This window comes from Cinclus cinclus, chromosome 1 (genome assembly GCF_963662255.1).
Source record: "Cinclus cinclus chromosome 1, bCinCin1.1, whole genome shotgun sequence".
NCBI lineage: Eukaryota > Metazoa > Chordata > Aves > Passeriformes > Cinclidae > Cinclus > Cinclus cinclus.
This window is the reverse complement of record NC_085046.1, coordinates 120,170,076-120,191,719: the sequence shown is the minus strand read 5'-3', so window position 1 is coordinate 120,191,719 and position 21,644 is coordinate 120,170,076. Positions and strand designations below refer to the sequence as shown.

Genomic DNA, 21,644 nt, shown 5'->3' with positions numbered 1-21,644 from the left:
TACTTAACAGCTATACACCTATAGTTTTAGAAGATGGTTAATTTTGACATATTCTGTTCCAGAAATTACACCCAGTCATTAAACATGGTTTTCTGTTAAGCCTGAGAAAAAAAAAAAATATGAGAAAAAAAGATGCAATTCTGCTAGTAGTTTTGATAACCTTTCCCAGTAGTAAGCATGTGAGAAATAGAAATGAGAATTGGCAATCCTGATACAGTAATGATTGCAAACATAACCCAGTGTTGAACTTCAGGTCAAGTAGGATTAGAGAAATGAAGGAAAAAACAAGTAGGCTAAGAAATATGCAAGAAAATCTACTGACTAAAATTATACCCAAGTTGGAAAAAGCCAATGTGTGTGAGTTTGCTTGTAAAACCAATGCACTACCTTTCTCAGGCAAACTGATAATTACATTTTCCAACTCCAAATACTCAGATAATTTACCCTGGGAGAAAATGTTTGTTGGAACTTGCTGTATTTCTACCAGACTTTTAATTATCCTAGCGGGATGCAATTTACAGCCCACCTTTTAGGGTGAGTCTTGGAGGTGTAGTTCCCATTAACATTGATGATGTGTGCATGCTGTGAAGATAGCTATAATCCCTTCCGAAATTAAACACTTAGTGCTGTCAAACATTTTCCTAATGCTGCAAATCTGAAGACATTCAAAATGGGTGTAGGGCTTTTTTTTTCTTCCATATGAGTGATTGCAGTTTTTTTGATTGCTTCAGACGAACAGAAAGATCTCTCCGAGATTGCTGTTGTCTGCCAGAAGGGATAGTTATGAATGGTAGCGTGGTTAATGTAGGTGTTCAGAATCTTCAAAAGTCTCACCAAAGAGTATCTACATTGTATTCTCATTGGAGCTAATGAAGTCTAAGTGTACAAACCTATAAATTTGAATTCTTCAGTTTCATTTAAATTCACTATCAGATTGCTGGTGGCCCATTCTGTATTGATATCCATTCAGTCAGCAGGAGGACAGCTCTGCAAGTTTCATGAGTGGTGGATAAAGATGGAATGTGATCCCTTGAGAAAAGAAATTGCTCTACTTTCTGAGATATAAGTTTATCTGCACAATAAGCGCAGTATATCTAGTTTTGCCCTTCATGGATATAGTTCTAGTTGAACACAAAAATGATGTAAAAAATTTCAACAGCAAATTTGTAGATATGCTCTGCTGGTCTACAATCAAATTAATGCACAGATAATTGTACAAAGAATTGATAAACATGTTTCAGATAGAGAGGCCTAACTGCAGGCATTCTCTGTCCTAGAGATATCTGCTTTGTAGCTAAGCCAATATTGGAATCCAGAGAGACACAGAAATACACCTGAAGTACTCACATATTCAAGCTAGATAGCAAAATCAGACATTTAAAAGAAAGATACAAACAAATCAAGACACAATATAGCCCTGAAATTAATAAACTTTCAAAATATTATTCAGTTTAACCTTTTTACATATTATTCAGTAACACGTATGATATGTACATTTAAACTCAGAAATACTGAGATAAATTCAGTGGGTTTCCCAGGTGGGAAAAGCCCTCACACTTGTAGACAGTGGCTGTTGTGCTTCATCTGTGTCAGCCAAAGCTGAGCTGACTCCTCTTGAGTTCAGTGCTCTAGCTGCCCTTACTACACATTCACCCCAAGGGAATTCAATGCCTAGCCACATTTATCAGCTCTATTTTCTTCCAACTATGCAGTGGCAGTAATTAAGTTCTAGACTCTTCTCATAAGTAGGGAGAGTCTAGCAGTCAGTTACTGCCACAGTAGAATCCATCTGAGGCATCCTTGCAGGAAATTAAATGTCATATCTTTGCATCCAAATTGCAACCTGCTGGTGTGTGATACAAAGAATAAAAGTTTCAAAAATGGCACAATAGTAAATTTGTATTGGGAAGAACTTGGCTGAGGCTGCATAAACTGTTTGTGCTCTTTAGCACTGTTCAATGTTTTATGAACCTTCTGTACGCTCTGGGTAATCTCCATTTTAGGTGACAAAGATGTACCCAGGCTGCATCTACACCAGGCCAGGCTTGGTGCTGTTATTACTGAAATAAGAGCAAAAATACATGAACCATCCTGAGTTCAGAGTTTGAATTGGAGCCAAATTCAACACCTCAGTATAAAAAGATTATTTCTCACTCTTTGACCCCAGCTGGCACTTTCACTTCCTCACCTCTTCCTGCTGCCATTTGGGAAGAAGGCTCCTCCAAATCACTTTAATTTGAAAAAAACATTTGCAAAAAAGGAGAGGACACGCAGGTATTACACATCAGGAAGAAACACAGATTAATTTAAGGCTATTTTATGGAGTGCAGAGCACTCAAAAATTTTCTGAGCATGTGAATTAGACAAAATATGAAAAGGCAGATACCTGTGTAAAATAACATATTCCCATGTAAATTACATGGAGTCATGCCAGCTGAGACCTGGGATTGACCTCTTATTTAAATCTTATATTATTTGTCTTTAAAACAACGCATGGGGTTTTGTGAGTGGAACTGCAAAGCACTCAAGAATATTTACATTGTAGCAGGAGAGACTTTTGATTCTGTGGTTATTGCCTCTGCCTCCACTCCAGGCTGGTGTTTCTATAAATAAGGATATAGCCCTAAAGAAGGAAGTACAGAATAGTCCTCTCAGTGAGGCAAGTGCTAAGAAAACACTAATCTGCTCTCAGGCCCTACACCTGCACTCCACTGTGTGTCCCTCTGCAAGGACAGCCTTCAAACAAAGAGATGGGAGTGTACCAGCTGAAAAGTCATTCAGGGTCTCTGCAGAAAAATTTTCCCAAGCCAGCTGGCTGCCTCCAGCTTCACTGCCCACACGTCACAGACCCATCAGATGCTGTGACAGTGAGTGTCCATGGCTGTTGAGGCATTACCTGGACATGCCACAGGCAGAGCCAGCCAAGTGGAGGAGGTGGTAGGAGGCAGTTTGGTAGGCGATGCAGTCTCAAGGACACCTGCAAGGAATTTTCTGAAAGAAGCCTTTAAGTATTAGTGGTAACGGAGGGATCTTCCTAGACTAGATTTTCCTCTTGAGGCAGGTCTACAAGGTTAGCTGTATTTTGGGCTGATGAGGCTCATTTTCTACCACATGCACGTACTGTGATTCTGTGGCAGCTTAGTCAAAGGCTATTGCTGTCAAGACAGGTCTGAACACACGAAAAAAGTGGTAACAGTTGAACTAAGTCCATTATTCCCAAGATTCTCTCTACTGCTGAGACACCTATGCATCCCCTGAGGAACTTCAGGTCCTTTCCCTGGTACTTGCAGGCAGAAAAGGATACTCCAATCCTGTGGTATTGAAAGACCAGAGTCGGATGTGGCAGAGCTAAAGCAGACCCTCCAGCCAAGCTAAGCTCTGAGGCTCAGCCCCTCACCCTCTCTTTATCTCTATGCAGCCCTGTCCCATTTTAGCTGAAGGTCACCAGTGTATTACAGCAAGTTTGGTAGATATGCTGCTGGCAGGATCCAAGGGTGGGAGGCTGAAAACACAGCTGGACACTTGAAAACACAACTACTGGGATTGTTGTATGATCTGGTGACTTCTCCATTATTTCCAGTCTCTAAACTAAAGCTCTTTCTGCAGAGGTCAGTGCATCTAATGGAACATTTTGGGGCCCATAACCCAAAAAATGTTGAAAATGCCTGCTACATGTAAAGTAGAGCTACTTTAACTGCAAGCCATCTGCTTCTGCAAGGGAACTAACTGGTGAAATGTTAAAAGCCTGCATTGCAGTGATGACAGATGACTGGAGATAATAGTTTTTCCCCTCTTTCTGAAATGCTTGGTTTCTTTTAACAAAAAGTCTATCAGGACCCATTTCATTTTTGCAGCTGGAACAGATTCCAAATTTGACATATCTTGCTTTTCTGGTCACTCTAGTGTTTCACAGGTGTGTTTAACAACACAAGTAAAAGTTGTCTTTTTCAGAAGTGTGAGTGTGTGCACTGGATTGACATATTCTGATACATTTTGTAGGCCTTTTTGGTTAACACATATGCTTCTTTTTTATCAGGTAAAATCAAAGAATGCAGTAGTATTTGGAGTACAGGAAGAATTTGGTTCTTTGGAAGAACTCTTAATTTCCTGTGGATTTCTCCTTAGCTTCCCATTATGGATAATACTTCCACACAGATAAGCTCTCCCCTGGTAACGGAGTCCTCATTACATTTGGGGAATTTAATGGTTGACTAGTATGGGACTGGCCTCTGGGCAATCATAAAGAAAATGGTCAAGACTGAGCTTGATTTGAAATTCTGCAGGGAATTGGTATGGCCAGGCTTCATGTTTTGAACCTCAGCTGAGGCTGTTGAATATGGGAGAGTTTTTCTATTTCTTCCAGGTTGAATTAGTGGGTCATAAAATTTCACTGCACCTTTACCTGCATGGTGCACATAGGTTTGTGTACACACATGGGTAGAACTCAGTGCAGCTAGTCTGTCTACAATGCAGGGACAATGCAGGACTCTTAGAGAAGATTAGATGAGTTACAAAGAGTTGCCTTAGCAAAAGTCAAATTTGCCTAAGTCATCATCTGACTGAAAAGTTTAATTCATTCAACAAGATATGCATGGAATTTGTATGGAAAAAAAAATTCAGAATGCTCTAGATGCTACAGATTCTAGCTGTGTGTGGTGTTCCTCTGCAGCATGAGAGCCAAAATCTGCCCTGTGCATCGAAACAACTGCATTCATTTACATGAAGTGACATGGCTGTAACTAATTGGACTAAGCAGCAAACTTTCACTGCACACAGCCAAAGATAAACTGGCTCCAAAAATTTTTCCCTGAAAATATTTTCATGGTACCTGGCCTCGTTTTAGTCCAAACAATACATTTTTGTCTCCAAACACTAAAAATAGTTCACATACTAATTAAAAAAAAACAAGCTGTGACAGAAAACAATAAAGGCAAGGAAATGGGAGAGCATTTTTACATAGCCAGCAGCTTTCCTGGCACCATTTCTAGCTATGAAGAGGGTTATTAGCAAGCCCAGAATTATATAAACAGTTCCCTCTGCCAGCCAGTGTACATCAGAATCATCATTTACTTTCAAATTATTGAAGTCAGCAGAATCTATTTTTTCATCAGTCCAGTGGAAAGATTGGCAGAGGTTCTCAAAAGTAGGATTATGATAAGAAAAAAATTACTGTTTCAACAGCTCAGTGCCCTAATTTCATAAACTCATAATTATTCCTGCTTTTTTCATTGACAGAAATGTGTGTTTATTCCTGCCAGCAGAGCATACTCATAAGATGAAGGAGGGGGAGCTGCATTCTTCTTTGCAAAATGCACCATCATCAAAATAATCCAATAACTTCAAGATGCAGAATCTTTGCTACTGGATGTGATAACTGAGAAAGGAAGAAACTGACTGAGTTTTGGACTATGCTAATACTGATTACAGTTTTAAACAGCAGGGAAAATCTGACCTGGATTTAATGAGAAATAAGCAGTCAGCTACTTTTTTGCATGAATTTTAATAGTGAATTTGAGGATGAGCTATTAATCTCTTTGACTTTATATACTGATGAAAAAGGAGCCAACCTGGCACAAATCAGAGCTAATGTTTGCTCTAGATCTGGCAGAATAACGTGGCTGCTCAGAGGTAGTGCATGGAGAAGCTGGTGGCTGCAGCATGCAGCTCAGAGTGAGGGAGCTGAGCCTTGGAGCCCTCCGGCACACCGAGAGGCCCCGGCTCAGTAAATCCTTCAAGATTGCACAACCTGGAACAAGTGAAGAGTCCTATGGTGGTGTTATTATGTGCCTTGGGTTATGCAAATGCTTTAGTGCTTTGCTGGATAGGTGCCCTAATCTCTCACTATCTTTTTACCCTGTCTTTAAATTGGTAGTAACTATTCCTACATCAGGAAAGAAAATAATTGATTTATTCATGATTGCAGGAAGGAGGAGGTCTGAAAATACTAAAGAAAATAACCCCAAGTCAGGGTAAACAGGAAAGTGTGTGGAATAACATCCTGGGATGCTTATTTTGTAAGAGGTAGTTCTGTTTCAGAAAGTGTTAAACCGCCACCCTCTCTTTCTCTGGCTGATCATGTGTCTTTAAAATGTAAAACTACCCTGTAAACCCTGCAGGAAGATAGCTAACAAACAGGAGTCAAGTGGACTGTGTTCCTCACATATAATGAATAGATGCCTTCACATCTCAGCAAAGCCTGTCCTATTTGGCCTGAAGAACCAGAACAGATTGTCTGAATAACAGGCTGACTTTCCAGGATCAGGAATTTAAAAACACATCACTGGTTCTTCAAATACAGCCAGGTACTCAGCACATTCCCTTGTGAGTGACTCCTGGGGGAATATTGTTCTCAAAATTACTAAAATAAATGAAAATTGAAGCATCAATAATTCTTTCAGATTATGCAGCACTTAGAATTAAGATGAAATAAAAACTAACATAGGAAAATGTACTTATTAATGCAATACTACTATTCCATAAGCCAGAGGCTGTTAATTCAGACAGGAGATGAAGTTGTAGCCTAATAAGCAAGGGGAATGTTCTACCATGTGTACCAGCTGAGCCAGTGTCATCTTTAATTGCTGCTGGTGGAGACTGTCCTGCACCCTTCTGTGTATTCTGCCCTGGTTTGCTTCCCCTTCCTCATGTTGGCTCAGGTGCTCCATTTCCTTTTGGCTCCCTGAATGTGAAAATGACAAATTCAGGGGAAAAGACAGGACAAGGATATCTTCCAGACCTTATATGCTTAGGCTGGACACACAGATTTGCCTGACTTTTTCTGCATGGAAGTTCAACAGCAGCTCTGTGTTGATTGCACTACTTGGACATTTTTTCAATAACTTACAGGGTGGATAAAGTCCTTTAAAAATCAGCTAAAAATATCCTGATAGATAGTTCTTCTATATTTCTATTAACCTCTCCAATTCAAGCAATGTTGTGCATCATTACCAGCCCCAACCAAAATCAATGGTTTTAATCGAGATGCAGCAAGCCAGTGCATCTCCCATTACCTGTGACAGGCTTGTGCCTGACAGGATTGCCAAGGCAAAGTGGATGCACAGCAAATGACCTCTCTCAAATGCAGCCAGGTATTCAGCCTGCTCTCTTAGGAGTGATTCAATGCAGAACAGCTCAAGCTAGTCATTGAAACAGCATCATGCTTTCTGTATAACATCATGGGCCATTAAACTATAGAAACCCTCTTTTATGTTTCCTCTACTGTGTTTCTATACTGGTTGATCATTAACAAAGACAAAATACTTCTCATTTCTCTCACATACAAAATGTTGCTATTGCTTTAAGCTGTCAGCTACACTAGCAAACACCATGATTTGGTTACCCACCTTAGCAGGGATTATTTCTTATCAGGAGAAAGTCTACTTTTTCAGAACAATGGGAACAAGGGTATCATATGACAAACCAAGTTGTAGCTGACTATGGGGTTCTTGGGAAGCATGGCCCTGTGTAGCAGGAGAGAGCCTGTAGCCTTCGTAGTCACATGAGTCACCATGTTGTCTCAATATAAAATGCAAGCAGGTTGCTTTCGGAAGGGTCTTTCTCTCAGATAGATAAGGCTGTGTGCAAACATGAGTCTGAAAGAAAAAGAAATGCCCTGCAGGATTTTTGAAGTCCTCTCAGTTTGATGCCATTGGATTAACCTCCTAGGAGCAAAGAAAAATTAGCACTATTTGTACAAGTTTAGACCTTCCAGAGAGTTTGCTCATGAGAAGGTGTGGGCATGTGGAATGCTGCTGGCTGACAGATAATATATTTGAAAAGAGACTTTGAAGTGGAGTTCAATAAACCTTACATCAAGTAGGCAGAATCACTGCAGCTGTAAGTTCAACTTGAAAAAATAAAAAAGGTATTTTGCTATCAAATGTATGTTTTGTACCCAGTCTGAAGCTTTTCCCACTTTCAGGTGCTTTCAGTCTTCCACCTAGTATTATGGGTAGATGTGTGCCACAGGAATGGATGGAGAGTAAAAGCTTTGTACTGCTTTACATTCTTTATATATAGAAAGCATAATCATGGTAAATAATAATACTGGTAGGCATGATAAATAACAGAGACCAGTTCTCATTCTAATTTACTGTTGGAACACACTTGGGTCAGTTTTGTCTTTATGATATTTTAAACCAGGGAGAACTCCATGTAAGGCAATGGGGGCACTTGGGTTGGAAATGAAACAATGGCACAAAACTCACTGGAACTGTATAAATGTTTGAAATATTAGTTGAAAAAAAAATAATTCCACGGTCTTGGTTTCTTTTCCCCTCTTATCATATAATACTGCATGTAAAACTTAAATGTTTTAGTTTAGTTTTTACTGAGTTTAGAGATTCCAAAGCTAAAATAGGGCAGAAATGGAGAAAAAAAATGGCTGACAACTTGAGCCTGATCATGGTTTTTGAAATCTCAGAAACAATAACACCTGTTTTTGAGAGGACTACAATACAGTCCTTAGATTTCCCCTCACCTCTGGGATTAAGAAGTATTTTGGCATGATGTGCACATGTGGAACAGATGCTTGATGACCTTTGCTCCATGAAATGCTCCTCTGTGGCTTACAAGAAAGAGCAAGGACTCTGCATGTTCCCTAAGCTTACCTACATGTGCATTTTAAATCTCTGCTTTTCTTGCAGTTATTTGAATGACAAAATGATAACCAGTAGCAGGTACTGTTGCAACACCTATTTTCTGTGGACCATCCCACATCAGACTGGAAAGAAACCTCTGTCAGTTTTGCTGGAATTGCCTGTATAGGTTTCAATGCTGAGTCACTGCTGAGAGCACATCACTGTGTTTCTTTGTCCTTCATAGATACCCAGTGCTACCCCTAATAGAAAGGAACTAAACTAAAAGAAATAAACCAAAGTATTTGCTGGAAGAAACTGGGTGAGCGTGCTCTCTCCTTTAATTAAGATTTTTTTTTTCCTGGTTGCTCTGAAGAATCTGCTCTACTATGTCTAGTAGAAATTATAACATTTTTCATTTGTATTCTGTTTTCATTTAGTAGACTATTGCAGACATATTTCCTTGTTTTTTCTGTAAACACATCCACTAAGAGAAAGCCCTCCTTGACCTGTTCTAGACTCATCCAAATTTTATTGACTTATCCCTTCAGCATAAGTCATCTGCACACAACTTATCCACCTACAAAGGTAGATTCTACTACTATTTGCTCATATTTTGCCTTTCAGGTGAAGCACAGGAATACAATAAAGGAAAGGAAAACATAAAGAGGCATTCCTTCTCTCATACTGGTTTTACCAAGGCAGGCTGCAAGTCTTGTTCTCCACTCACCCACCCTAGGAACTCCCCCAGCATTTGCTATCCAGGGGTTCAAGTTTTAGGCTGGCAGAATGCCAGTAAATTCATTAGTGGCACACTGGATAACAGATTAGACCAAATCCTCAGGGATTAAAACAACATTTTAACAGTAATGTTTGATGGCTAGAAAAAATTAAACTCTGTCTGGCCCAAGCTGTCTCAGGGGGTCCAAGTGCCCACATGTAGTAGATAAAATAATAAACTGTTACCTCCCCTTGTAGGCAGCTTTGGGAGAACAGATGTCTCTTGCTTTAGTTGCTATCTGCAAACTGAAGTGTGCAAAACTAACATATTTTTGCAGTCACCTCACTACTTACTTTTGGGATTTGACTTTTGGCTAAAATTATCAGGTTCCATTAATCCTGAAAACCTCTTAGCACTGAAGTGAACTGAAAACCAGAATCCAAGCCACTTGTTACTTCAAAGTAGCTTGGGAATCCACCTCGCTTTTCTTGTGCACCTGCAAGTACAGCTTCTTTAATTTTTTCTGGAAACAGATTAAAAAAAAAAAAGAAGAAGAAAAAAACCCGTAAATACATGCAAACACTGAGTGGGACATGCTCTGAAATGAGAAAGTGCCTGTACCAATAAACCACAGCTAGTGGCACCAGGTCATTCCCACCCATGGTGCTGTGTGGAGATGGCTGGGGATGCTCTGGTGCAGCTTTTTGGGTCACTGTGATATGAGTCACCACTGTACAGGGTATGGCTGGCCCATGCACAGCTGTGCAGGACACTGCTGGTTGGGATGTTGCCGTTCTGATCAGTCATGGCTGTGTGACACCACTATGAAGGGCATTGCTCTGCGGCTCATCACTGCATGGGACACTGCTGCACAGGTCATGGCTGTGTGGGAGGGACATCACCTTGTGAGACATTGCTGTGGGGGGTCACTGGAGTGTGGGACACTGCTGAGGGTGACATTGCTGTGAGGGTCGTCACCATGCGGGAGACACTGCCACGGGGAGGACATTGAAGGCCATCACTGTAAGTCCCTGCAGTGTGGGACATGACGGTGTGGGTCACGGTGTGCAGGCCATCTCTACGAGGGCCATACCTGTGGGAGTCCTGCAGTGTGGGACATGGCTCCCCCTGTGCAGGACATCCTTATACAGAACATCGCTGTGTGGGACATCGCCAGCTGTACTGTCATGCGGATCCCGTGGAAAACACCCACCACCTGGCAGGACACCCCGGGGACACGTACCCGCCCCAGATGCCGCTGCCCGCGCATCCCGAAACTTTGCCGCGGTGGCTGTGCCGCTGCACAACCGGGCAGGGCAGGGCAGGGCAGGACGCCCCCCGCCCCCGCCGCTCGCCCGCCCAGCCCGCCCCGCTTCGCTCCGCTGGGTGCCGGCGGCGGCCGCAGCGCGCAGTGGTGGCGGGGCCCGCACGTCGGGGCGGCGCGGCCGTGATCGGTGTGGGGGTGGTCGGTGTGGGGGTGATCGGTGTGGCGGTGATCGGTGTGGGGGTGGTCGGTGTGGGGGTGGTCGGTGTGGCGGTGGTCGGTGTGGGGGTGGTCGGTGTGGGGGTGGTCGGTGTGGCGGTGATCGGTGTGGCGGTGATCGGTGTGGGGGTGGTCGGTGTGGCGGTGGTCGGTGTGGCGGTGATCGCTGTGGCGGTGATGGGCGGCACGGCGCTGTCGGGAGCGCTGTGGCTGGGGCTGCTCTGGGCCGGGAGCGGGGCCGGGGGCAGCTGCCAGGGAAAGTGCTGCCAGGGCCGGGATGCCGCCTGCGTCGGCGAGGGATGGAAGGAGGGAGGTGGCTACGGTACCTGCTACTGCGACGAAGGCTGCCGGCGAGCCGGGGACTGCTGCCACGACCACGGCCAGGCGTGCCCGGGTAGGTGGTACTGGCCGGGCGGCCCCGGCGAGTGGAGGGCGGCCGGCGGGACCCCGCGGCCCGGCCTCCCTCTGGGTGCGGGAGCTGCCTGCCGGGGATTCGCGGGATGGAAGTTTCGCTGGCTTCAGAGCTGGGACGTGCGGGCATGGGCTCAGGGCTGCGAGAGGGGCAGATTCCTCCCTTCCCGGACCCGGGGCGAGGGCATGAGCAGGCACCAGGCTGGGGCAGTACCAGGGTAGCGGTAGGCTCAGGAAGGGAGGCAGAAACTTTTCTCACTAGACAGAAATGGTTTCCGGATCAGTTGTAGTACAGTGACAGTCTGGAGTTATTTTACCTCTAAAATATTATGTTACTTACTTTGCACTCAGGCAAGTCCCAAACACAGATTGTTTGCAGGGGGGATGCCCGATTACAAAGACAGCCGGAAGATTAATTTAGCACTGCCTGTGTCTCTCAGCTGATTCCTCACATCCTGACAAACAAATATCAATGAAATAATTGGGGAAGTCCCTGCGGTGAGGTTTTGTCTAGGAGCATGAATCTGCAAGAATTTACTGTGAAGGCAAAGGCTTTAAAATAAGCGTAGGAGCATGAGTGAGAGGGTCCTCTGCCAGCCGCGGGGGATGGCATGGCATCCCAGTGAGCGACAGAAGGAGGGGAAAGTAGCCCAGTTCTACCAAACTGAGTATCTGCTTTGTCGGTATTCACAGAACCTCCTTCTGTGGGATTTCTACCCTTTGCAGCTTTCACAATTTGACTGACCTCTCTGTGCCTGGGATGCGGGACACAGACCTTGCTTTGCAGGTGCAGTGCTGGTACTCGGTCAGCCTAATGTCTCTTCCCAGCTGGCTGGACACATGCCAGCCTACAGCCAAAAAGTCATGAGCCTCTGCTGCACAGTCCTGCTAATTAAGGTGTATTTATCAGGCTCAATGCCATGCTGACATAGCCACATCGCTTTGGGACCCAAGCTGGCTTACATCTGCCTGGATAGGGAAGGGGGAGTACAACTCTTGGATGGTGTACACACATTCTAAGGGATGTAAAGCTGCACAGAACTCAGCAGAGCAGAACTATGACTCCAGGTCACTAGAAGACACATGGTCACCTCTCACACAGTTAAATAATCTCCTCTGAATAACAGAAGGGAAAAAATGCACCACAAAGTCTGACAGAAGGTAGCATTTTTGAAATAAGCATTTTTAAAATACAATATTCTTTCTTTCAGAAAAGTCAGTAGAGGGAAAACTGGCAAGATGCTTGTCATACAGCCACAGCATATTACATCTTTTCAGTAAATCAAATTATTTTTAATATTTAACAAGCATAAAAGGACAGAGCTGATAAACATACACAGTGTTAGCATTAAAACAGAGCTGAAATCCTTCAAAATGAAGCTCAAGATTGTGCTCGAGAAGTTCTAGTTGAAACACTTTCATTGCCATGACTTCTGGGGTGACTTTTGGCATCTGATGATGCCCTGATCTGATCAAGATGGTGTTTTTAACCTCAGACTCAGTGGTGATTGTCTTGAAAGGCATTATATATTTACAGTATAAGCACACCGTGCTTGTACCCTGTGTGGGCAGTGGCTGCCCTAGGTCCAGTCAGGAAGATGGAGTCTTCATGGAGCCTCCCAGTCCCACTGCCTCTCCTGCACCAGAGCTGGAATTTGCCAGTCTTTGGTGGCCTTTAGTTCAGGGAGCTAAACACACAGGTAACTATTTCTGTTTTCTCTGTTGCTGTTTCTGCCTGTTTTGACTCCCTGCACTGCCTCGCTGCCCAGTTGTGCGAGCACCAATGCAAACACAGAGGGAACGGCACATTTTGCATTGGTGGGTGTAGCATGGGAGGGCAGAATTTTGGCACCCTGGCAAGGTGGTCCTAGAAATCACACATCCAAAAGCTAAATTTACAAGTTGTTCTTTTAAAGGCAGACGATCATTTATACTCTCTATGGCAAGCAGTCTTTAACTTGTATTCTGTATAAACAGAAGTTCTAAATAGTTCCAGTGGAAGGTTTTATCAATTTACACAAGTATGGCAAAAATTTTAGGGTTTTTTTTGTTCCTATTGGATGTTGAGGTCTCCCCTCTGAATCTTGCTAAAATCTGTCTATGTATTTAATAACACCAGGGGTGTTCAATGTCATAGTTCACTGTTTTAAATGTAAAGTTCAAAACTTTAAGATACAAATGTAAAGAGAGATGAACAATGGTTCTCATGCTACAGATTGTCAACCTGTTCACAACTCATTATTTCAGCACCTGCAAAAATGACATTTCATCCTTTGAGGAAAGTGGAAAGTGCCCCAAGTGTAAGTAATCAAGAGATGCTAGGATGCAAGAGATGTTAGGAATCATACAAAAACAATGCTCCAAAATAAAAGAAACCACTGATAGAATGAACATTCTAAAACTGCCAGTGGCAGGGTTAAATTCTGTCATGCCTAAAAATCATTGTAGGTTTGGTACGTTATAAAACACATGGCTCAGCAGAAGTTTATGGACTGATGAACCCATGTTCAAGAGTTTTTAAATAAACTTCTTTACAGTTCTAACACTGAAAAGTATTTTTGAATAAAAGAATATTTTTGTAGAAAGAATATTTTTGTATATAGCATTTTAAAAAGGAATTACTGTCCAATGAGAAAGCCTGAGAAAGGAATCAGCCCACCATTTGAATCAAAGAAAATCCAGAGATCCTTATACATTACAATATATGTTGTACAATGAACAGACTGCAATCCTCTGTTTTTCCAGAGATGGGAAAAACTTAGAGTTTGACTCAGAAATAGGGATCTGTGTTTCATAGTGCTGCATATGGAAGACAAAAACAAAGTTTTAACTACTCAAGCTGTCTTTCATAAGATAACAGTGTAATTTTTCTGTGTATTTTTAAAATTACAAGCGTCCCATTAGCTTCCACATTTTGATAGATACTTGAGAACAAATCCTATCTTTCAGTTTCCTTTGACTTGCATCCTCCTCATTGTTTCAATGAATCATCATTTAACATCATTGTGTTAACTGCTCAAATAGCAACACAGAGAGGTGTCCATAAATATGTAGGTATGGGTCCCTATTATTTCTTCTTGTGTGTCAAGAGATGGCACCATTCCTTTTTTTGTTAGCTCATGGACCCAGTCTCTGTCATGCTGGGGAATTTGACATCTTTCCAGCAAGGCACAAAATCGATCTACTGTCCTTTAATAGTTGTTGGGTACTGACTGCAAGAGTGACATTATTATCCCGCTGCCTAAATTCCTTTATAGCAACCTAATATTCTTATTTTCCCACATGACTAGGGCAATTCATCCTTCTTATTCTAAATCTTGATAACCATAAAATTACCATGTATTTCTGCAGGTTACCAGTATTTAACTGGAAGCTTGGTTTGTTTCCAGTATGACAGTACGTCATCGATTTATCTGTTATGCAGGTACTCAGTCCCTTTGGGAGTTTCTTCATGGAAAATGTGATGTTAGACTTGAAATGAGATGTTATCTGCATATCAAGGTGCTAATATGGGATTAAAGTTCTGTGGAAATTCTTATTTATGCAGGTCATTCATACAGCCAGCTTGGAAGGAAATCAATAGATGAGAAGGAAACAGGCTAGGTAGATTCTTACTGTCCTTTGGATACTTGGGTAGAACTAAGATGTGTGATCAGGCACTGAATGGTACTGTGCTTGTACCATAAAATCAAGTGGGGTCAAGAACTGTGCAGCCAGGTGGCCAAGACTTCAAGTCCATACTGCATTTAGCACTTGTCTTGGTTATCCCACGTCTAAGACATTTTTACTATCACTATTTTTCTTTTCCAGTTCACAGTTCTTGGAACAGAGTCTGGGGGCTGTACTGCAACATGTCAGGCACATGTGGTGCCTTCACAGCCACAGAGGTTGTGTCATGTACTTTGGGGTACCTGGATGTGTCTGAGGGCAGTGCCTGGTGGTGCAGTGTCAGGTGTCTGCATGTGGCAAAGGGACCTTTTTCTGTGATTTTCCATTGCTGTTTTACAAATCATAACCAGGTGCTGTCTGGGAAGGTGTTTATCAGTAAGTAGAGGAAAACACCAGAGAATACTAATTGTTGAGCAGGATGGACAGCTGGTGGCCCAATACCCGGGGCAGCCCTGTGGTTCTGTTTCAGTGGGATTCCTTAGGGCATGGGATGCAGCACCCTCAGCCACAATACACCTGGTGCTGTCAGGGCACTCAAAAGTGAGTGAGTTTGGTCAGAACAGCTGGTGCACAGTGAGAACAGAGGAAGGGAATTTTAATAGATTGGTAAGGACATCTGCCAAGGAGCCTCTTTCAGAGGTTTTATCTGCTTTATGATATTGGTAGTAGTCCAAGAAATTAGAGATGTAATGACAGAGCAAAAACTGAAATTTCTATGTTTTATGAGAAGAGTCACAAACCCCAAGGAGGATATCACATTCCACTCTTTATTCCCAATGTCTTGTACTGGCAGAATCTCAGAGGACATAAAATATTTTCTTGAAAGTTTGGTCTCATCACTTTCCTGCAACACTCACACAAGGATGCAACTTGTGGTTAAAATGTAAAGCTTCTTGGGGATTTAAATTGTAATCCAGAAATGTGGGAAAAAAAATTGAAAGCAAGTGATATGTTCCGTTACAAGCTAATGAGAAATAGTACACATGGGAAATGAAAAGTTTTATTTAACTAGATAATGAGAAGCATGACCCAAAACAATCCAGAACCAGTTTAAGATAGCCCACCCGTTGATGATAATGCGTATTTTGTACCATTCTCTTAACCTGGAGCACCTACCAGGTGGCCTCCAGGAAAAAAGGCTACTGGGAATGGATCACCAGTCAGTCCTTGTAAATGTCCTTGTAGGCCACAGATTGAGGATGACTCATGTAGGGACCTGATTGCTTATCCTCAGAGAATTCTTCTACTTTGATGGATGTCCATGTGTGAGGCATTTTTCTTATCTGCTCTTTTACTGCTCCTCCTGCCATGGCTGTGCAGATTTGAAGTTCCCAGGTGGAGGGGTTATGGTTGGTCCATCAGTGAGCAGCCAGTGATCTCCTACTCCAATCTCATGGGGCTCAGCCTTCAATACAGTTTTTAAAAGCTGCAGTATTCATTCTAACTGCTAAAGGGACAATTTTTAGGTAATACAGTTTTCAAAACCAGGGACTGGATGTTCCTGGAGATGAGGCTGAAGAAAGCAGTTTCATGGAGATGTGAAATGGCTGGGTGTTCTTTACAGCTGCATTTTTTTAAAATGGAAAAATGAAGACTTTTCTGTGTTATTTAGCTTCTCAGTCAGGAATAATGTATCTATCACCTGTTTTCCTATTCTGCGAATGACACTGCAAAACCTTTTCTTCCTCTGCCTGAGGGAAATGCAGTTTCTTATGATTCTAAGTTTACTTGAAAAATAATGGTACTTTCCCCAGAATTTTTGATTAAGTTCAGAGGAAGTTTGTGATCCATGAGAAATGAAATTCAAATACCCAGCTGACTGTTCTGTAGTTGGAAATAAGCAGGACCTGTGTTAAAACAGGGAAATAAAGCTGTGGCAGTGAATAAAGTTCAGTGTTGAGGAAAAAGAGTTAGAAATTGATCTGAAGGGAATCAAGAGTGCTGCGACTTAATGTTCCGGCCTTTAGACAAAATCTAGCGGTGTAGGAACTGCCAAGGAAGGTCAGACCAGTCTGGTGTAGATAATCCATGAGCTGGTCTCCTTTGAGGCTAATGCTTTATGCTTCAGAAGAGGGTACAGAAGACCCCCACAGCTGTAGTGAAAGGTTTTGATGAGGGGCTGTTTCTTTGTGGACAAGGGATGGAATAGGGAGCCAAGCATTGCAGGCAGGTTTGAAGTTTCAGTTTGAGTATGCAAAATACTGGAAGAGCGTTTAATCCCATATCAGTAAAGTTAGAAAAGATAAAGTAAAAAAACCAAAACCAAGCAAAAAAGCCCCTCAATATAATTTTATTATCTCAAGCTTTTGAGAGCAATTAAGATAAAACAGAAGTCTTGACTACTAGTAATGTTTTAATACTGCTTTGCAGCTATTCCCTGTGTTGTGGGGGAGTGGAGTCATTGGAGTGGCTGTGCAGAACAATGTCATCCTGGGCTGCGGATCCGTAGGCGCTATGTTCAACAGGAACCTAAAAATGGTGGGGAGCCATGTCCAGCTGTGGAGGAGAAGGCTGGCTGCCTGGAATACCTGACTTACCAGGGGGAGGACTGCGGCCATGAACATGGTATTCTCAATTTCGTCTCTCACAATCTGTGATTGTGTCCATCACAGCCATCATAAACTCTAATGATGTCAATAACAGCAAAAAAAAACAAGCATATATCTGCAGTTAGCTGGTTAAAATTATAAATTAGAACTTTATTTTGCTACTCTGGCTTTTCTTAATTTCTGTCAAGCAAACAACTAAGCTGCATGCATTCCTTCAGTTGGATGTAAGTATCAAATGATCTCTGTGCGAAGTTAGAACACAAATTCAGTAAGAAACAGGAAATAGTACTCCTTGTGGGATTCCAGCACATCCTATTTCCTCACTGACTAGATGGCATGCATTGTTAGATATTTTTGTTCTGAAAAAAGAGAGAACTTAGCTGTAGGGTATGGGGTTGAGGTCCAAAGTTGCCAGCATTTTATCACTTTTTCAATAAAGTGAGCCAACATTGCCGTCAACAAACTCCTGGTTCATTCACCCACTGTTACAGTAAATGAAATATGAGTCATCTATGCCTTGCTGTTTTACCATAACTCTTATTTTCTTCAGTCCCTGCTTTCATAACTACCTCTGAATACGCTAAAGAAAGAAAAAGACGAGCAGCATCTTCTCTCTGGCCTTCAGACAAAGAAGCACTAGGGTAATCTATTCATCATATGTATATGGGTCATCTTGTTCAGTAGGAAACAGCTGGCTACAGAGAAAAATGTAATTAAATTTGCAATAATTAAACAATAGGCTATAGCTTGTACTGGTTTTCTCTCCTGCAGTTTATTTGCATGTTCTGGATGTTTTTTATTACTTGCTAATTGTCCTGAATTAGACAATGGGATCGTGGCAAATCTGATGATAGCAGCTTTTGAAGGCCATCAGTAAACACAGTGCTAAAACAAAGCTGAATGTATCTGAAGTGTAAGTCTGAGAAATTAGATGCAGGTCTCTGAACAAAGTGGGCTGAATGGGATTGGTCTCAAGAGACTTTTTTTTCTTAACTGTTTGACACAAGCAGTAAGAAATTTTGTTTAGTTACCAGTAGAGATGGTAATGAAGTTTAAATTAGGCTATTACTGGGTCTGTAATGCTCATAATGCTTTGTCCTGTGCTATTTTCCTTAGAGCAATAAAACTCATTGATATTCTTTTCCATTTTCTTTCAGCAGCATAGAAGAAAAAATATGGTTTATCGAGGTCTGTTTTTCAAAATAATTTAAGAATACAGCACATTACTAGAAAGTGAGATTATGCATAAAACACTGGACTGGGGCAAAGAATGAGAAATAGTTTACATAATGTTTTTAAGGATCCACCGATTAGGTTAGGGTCAGAAAGAGATTTGTTAGCAATGATGATGTCTAACTTGCACTTCACAAACACCACCCTTATGACATGTAAGTCCAGTCAAAGTGTGTACTTAGCTCATGCTTTACCTCTGATAATTCGGTACTTTTCTTTCTGAGCAGATACTGTGTGGAGTTCAGGACAGAATCCCTTTCCCACCACTGCGCCCTGGAGACGCGTCCGTACGCGCGCTGGATGCAGTACCTGCGTGAGGGACACACCGTGTGCGTCACCTGCCAGCCCCCGGCCATGAGCACGGCCACGCAGCGCTGCTCCGGAGATGGCCACAAAGCACACGGGTAAACCAAAACCCAGCACACGACTTACAACTTCCCAAGGTCTCATTAAAAGCTGCATTTATTGCATCTAAAAAAATGGAATAGGCTCAAATCATTTGTAGAGCTCAGAAAGTTTTACTTTTTCAATTCTCACAGAAATTGCTTTTAAAACCTAGATAGAATTGGGAAGTAATTTCAGTATGAGAGCTCAGTGTTTTGCATGCTTAATTCACTATTGTGAAGAAGTGAAGGAATTTGTATAGTGGAAGAGGACTTTTTACAGCTATAGGCACTTTTACTTATAAAGGATGTTCCCTGCCATATTCCAAATGTGATTGCAGATTTACCAGTGGTAGATTGGTTTTTAGAAAAGTAATTGTGAAAGTAGATATTTATTATTCAGAACTGTTTTTTATTTGATCCGTACATTTATTAATGTGCACAGTACTGTACTACCTGTACAACCAGCTACTCAACACACCATCTTGGATGCTCTGCTTAGGAACATAATTTCTGCTCCAGAGAGCATTTTAAGAGCTAGATGAGTTTAACAAAGTCTTACATGATTAAACTAACTTCTGACATTTTATACAACACAATCCAGTAACACTAAATACACAGCTTTTACTCTTCTGATTTCTCATTTATTTTCTCATTTCAGAGATAAAATCTTGCACTGGGAAGCAATTGGCAACTCCCAGTGCCAAGGAACCTGGAAGAAGATCCGGCAACTAGAGCACTGTTCCTGTCCCCTGGTGCATAGTTTTATTTTTACATAAAAGTTTAAAAGATCTTTAAAATGGCAACAAAAAGAATAAGAAAATTAACACCAGTGCCAGCCAGGAAACCTACATATTTCTGCTGCATTTTCTGGAGCCTTAACAAATTTTAAACAAGTAGGAACTTTGACAGAAGTATTTCAGGAAATTCTCTCTGCCTTAATACAAAATGTGAAGACTGAACTCTGTATTAGAACACTAGGAGCATGTTCCCATGTTTCTCTTTTGCAATAAAGAGCTAATGTTTCTAACCATAGTAGTTGCTTTTTCTGAAGTTCTCCATCTTTACTGGCCACAGCCCTGTCTACAGGGACTGCTCCTACTCAGTACTGAGCCAGCCAAATATTTTCAAGTCTGAGAATAGTTACTGTCAATATTTCAGAGCAAGGGTGAATAAAAATGAAGTTTTTGAGAGCAAAAACCAGTTTTAGGTCCTTTGTTCCTCTACAGTATCATCTAGACAATTTTCTATATTACAATTTCATAAGTATTCTTCCGCTACACTGCAGTTTTCACTTTCAGCCACCTTCATGAAGACATATACGTAGTCAGCATTAAGGAATTTGCTTCAATAATTTGCAATTTCTGGCAGATGAGTCTAGACAAGACTTTGTGACTAAGGCCTTGGCTAAGAGTAACAAAGTTACTTATTACTAGTTAAAAATGCTCATCTACAATGATTAACAAAAGAAGCACTGGCAAGGCTGCTATGCAGATTGAGAAAATTTCCTGTTAAGACAGGCACCATCTCCATGCAATATAAAGACTTCCTGGAAGAAATCATAGCAACCCTTGCACAAATGAGGAAGGTCATCTGCTTGAGGTTCTGTCCTCAATAAGAGTGTGTTGTGAAACAAACCTTTGAATTTTACTTCACCATTTTATTATAATGAAAGCAAGCCTCCAAAACAGAGAGATTATTTTAATATTTTCTGAACACTTCAGATTTCAAGAATATATGTTTTCCTTTTTAATGGGGAAAATGATCTCAGAAACTTTATTATGACCAATTCAGACAGGGGCTTTGGCTTGTAAGGTTTTTGGAAAATAAAAACTTTAGCCAAGAGAAAAGGTACAGAAACCATCTGAATTCAAGTGATATAATTTTTAAAAGAATGCTGCATTGTAAAAGTCACTAGATTCACACCAGTATGACAGTGGAAAGCATGAATTTTCTGAGATTGTGGAAATCTTTTTCCAACTGATCTGAGGCCAGAGGGAAAGGCTAGTGCCACCATCCATCTGTTCCAGTCTCTCATGAGCAGGAGAATTGCAGTGGCCAGCAGAGACCTTGATAGTGATCCCCAGCCAAGTGCCTTTTGAATCTTTGCTGTGACTGGCTCTGTAGACTTGTTATTGAGTCCCATTTTGGCCATGTGTTTTTAAGCTTGCCCTTTCCTGCTGGTCTGAAAGAAGCCACTTGTCCAAACAAGGTAGGTGGCACAAGCTAACCACTAGATGCTAAGTGCTTGTATAATAGTGCTCCTTTCCATGTTATAAAAAAAGTCCTCTTATTACTTAAAAATACATTTTTACACATTTTTAACTGCAGGAAAGAAAAACAACAAACGATCAGTTCATAAAGTTAGCAATACTAATAAATACATACTTTTTGGTATAACTTAGAGATGACAAATCTGACCCAAATTTTAAAGGGAAGCAAAACAACTTAGAATGGGTTATATAGCAGGAAGTAATTATGAAAAGGTCATTCTTAAAAGAGATACAATCCTTTAAAAATACAGAATACTTGACCTTTTATTAGCCTCCATCAAGCTAAAGATGGTGCCAGTCAGATCTAATAACCCTATTTACATAATACATATTTCTTAAATAACTG

General features: G+C 41.6%; 1 protein-coding gene across 1 annotated transcript; it reads left to right on the top strand.

Annotated features, from left to right (window-relative positions):
* The first annotated feature begins 10,957 nt into the window (after positions 1-10,957).
* SBSPON (somatomedin B and thrombospondin type 1 domain containing) lies at positions 10,958-20,240 on the top strand. Its single transcript, XM_062502436.1, has 5 exons — positions 10,958-11,174; positions 17,231-17,425; positions 17,960-18,050; positions 18,870-19,046; positions 19,687-20,240. The coding sequence occupies exons 1-5, from the start codon at positions 10,958-10,960 to the stop codon at positions 19,802-19,804; spliced, it is 798 nt and encodes a 265-aa protein (XP_062358420.1). The 3' UTR covers positions 19,805-20,240.
* The last annotated feature ends 1,404 nt before the right edge of the window (positions 20,241-21,644 follow it).